Source organism: Colobus angolensis, unplaced genomic scaffold (assembly GCF_000951035.1).
Source record: "Colobus angolensis palliatus isolate OR3802 unplaced genomic scaffold, Cang.pa_1.0 Scaffold97, whole genome shotgun sequence".
In the NCBI taxonomy this organism is placed as follows: domain Eukaryota; kingdom Metazoa; phylum Chordata; class Mammalia; order Primates; family Cercopithecidae; genus Colobus; species Colobus angolensis.
The window spans coordinates 19,346-21,845 of NW_012123709.1; the positions used below are offsets into that span (position 1 = coordinate 19,346).

Here is a 2,500-nt window from a genome sequence, read left to right on the forward strand (position 1 = left end):
GGGCTGGAGGCTGGGAGGACCCCACATGGAGCAAGAATGGAGAAAGTCTTGGGCTCTTGGGATCTCAGGTTTCCAGCCCCGGGTGAGAAATGGATTCCCTGTAGCGGGGTGGGGGCTAATCCTTACCACCTGGCCTTCTCACCCCAGGAGGATTTTGACCGACTTCGTTCCCTTTGCTACCCTGATACCGATGTCTTCCTGGCGTGCTTCAGCGTGGTGCAGCCCAGCTCCTTTCAAAACATCACAGAGAAATGGCTGCCCGAGATCCGCACGCACAACCCCCAGGCGCCTGTTCTGCTGGTGGGCACCCAGGCCGACCTGAGGGACGATGTCAACGTACTGATTCAGCTGGACCAGGGGGGCCGGGAGGGCCCCGTGCCCCAACCCCAGGCTCAGGGTCTGGCCGAGAAGATCCGAGCCTGCTGCTACCTGGAGTGCTCAGCCTTGACGCAGAAGAACCTGAAGGAAGTATTTGACTCGGCCATTCTCAGTGCCATAGAGCACAAAGCCCGGCTGGAGAAGAAACTGAATGCCAAAGGTGTGCGCACCCTCTCCCGCTGCCGCTGGAAGAAGTTTTTCTGCTTCGTTTGAGCAGCTATGGCTGCATAGCAAGTGGTAGGCAGGAGACCAGAGACTTCTGAGACCTGGGGCACCTGGGCCTTTGCGGGAGCTACTGGCAGGGCCTGGCCACCTCATGGGATTCAGTTCCCTTCCCAACACTCGGGGGACATGGGCCTCTAACTGCCCACTCTGATATGCCTGGGTGAGCCTAGGAGGGAAGGCTCTGATTTGGATTTCTCCAGTCAAACCTCACAGAAAAAAACCTGGCACTTTGATTTTCATGGGATGGTCCTAACAGGGTTAGTTACCTGCGAGTAGTTTGGGATCCAGTTCCCAGTTTCTTGTCCTGGGCCCTCAGGTCAACCTGGCTGAATTAGGACCCTTCCTTGGCACAGGGGTGAGAAAGAGCTTGGGGAGCACCTGGCATTGTGGAGGGCTGGAAGGGGTTCAACCCTGGTTTGGAGAGAAGTTTGGGATGGAGTGGGCGAGAGACTGAGAGAGAGAGAGCAGGAAAAAGAGGCCTTGGAGCCTGGGACTGATGGTGGATAAGGGCTGGGCCTGGAAGGAAGATGACAAGGAGGAGGAGAGAGGGAAGTGGGGTGGATGAGGAGCAGGCTGACACCTGGGCCGCCCTCAACCCCCAAGGCCAGGGAGGGCGGGGCTGGCCCCTGGGAAGAACTAGGTCTCTGGGCTCCCTAGTCACTGCCCAAACTGGCTGGGCCAGGAGTAGGGCAGGAAGTGAGAGTCAAGGCCCAGCAAAAAGGAGGGGGAGGAGCTGCAAATTAGAGTCTGAAGGAGGATGGGGTTGGGGAGCATCCCTTTCCTCAAGGTCACACAGCCTAGAAGCTAGAGCAGTGCAGAGTCTGCAAATAAAACCTTAAGTCTGTGAAGCTGTGCGTTGTCTCTGTCATTTCCTGGAGCCCACTACTCCCTCATAACACTCCTCAAGGCCCAACTGCCTGGTTAGAGACAGACTGGGGGCCAAAGGACTAAAGCTAGATTGAAGGGTGGGGCCTGGACTGGGGGTGGGGGCAGTGCGATGGGAACTGGACTGTGGGGGTAGGTGTGGGGCTCCCCGCTTGGGGCTCAGCTGGTTCCCAGGAGAGCTAGCGTGGGAAGCGGCCTGGAAACGGGTTTCCCCAGGTGTCAGCGCCAGAGCTGGTTTCCCATGACCTCACCTGGTGGGTGGAGCCCCTCCCCTCCACCCCTCCTTTCTGGAGCACCATGCTCAGTGCTGGGGCTCAAGGTCAGTCCCCAGCCTTCTAACTTTTCTGCTCTGTTCCTTCTGGCAGTTCACAGGGCCCAGGGGCTCAGGTTAGGGGACCATCCCCCCAACCTCCATTCACAGCCTGAACATAAAGGGAACCCATACAGCCTAAACCTCAATCACTGGCCAAAGTTCTTAGACTTGGGTTGGACCCAGTCTTCAGCCTTGGCACCTAAGGACCTAGTGAAGGTCAGAGTGCTGCTTGTGAACAATTTAAATAGAAGTGTGGCCCCAAAAATCCTGTGCAAGAGTGGGTTCATTGGGAGAGGACTTAGAGAGGAGCAGGGATCCAGAGAACATTCCCTCATATTGGAGCTTGAAGGGACTTTGAAGGACACCCAGGGGGAAAGTGAAACAAAACAAAAACTTACTTTACCACAAGGAGACTGACAGACAGAAAAGATAGTAGCTTAAAAGATATGTATCACCCAGTGACTGTAAGAGCACTTTGCAAACTCTGGAGTTGGGTACAGGATTATGTGTTACTCTGGGAGAGGAATTTGTTTCTTTTTTTGTTGTTGTTGTTGTTGAGACGGAGTCTCGCTCTCTCGCCCAGGCTGGAGTGCAGTGGCCGGACCTCAGCTCACTGCAAGCTCCGCCTCCCGAGTTTATGCCATTCTCCTGCCTCAGCCTCCCGAGTAGCTGGGACTACAGGCGCCCGCCACCTCGCCC

At 56.3% G+C, this 2,500-nt stretch overlaps 1 protein-coding gene across 1 annotated transcript; it reads left to right on the plus strand.

The window, feature by feature from the left end:
• The first annotated feature begins 36 nt into the window (after positions 1-36).
• RHOV (ras homolog family member V) lies at positions 37-1,451 on the plus strand. The gene has a single exon (XM_011932711.1). The coding sequence runs from the start codon at positions 37-39 to the stop codon at positions 589-591; it is 555 nt and encodes a 184-aa protein (XP_011788101.1). The 3' UTR covers positions 592-1,451.
• The last annotated feature ends 1,049 nt before the right edge of the window (positions 1,452-2,500 follow it).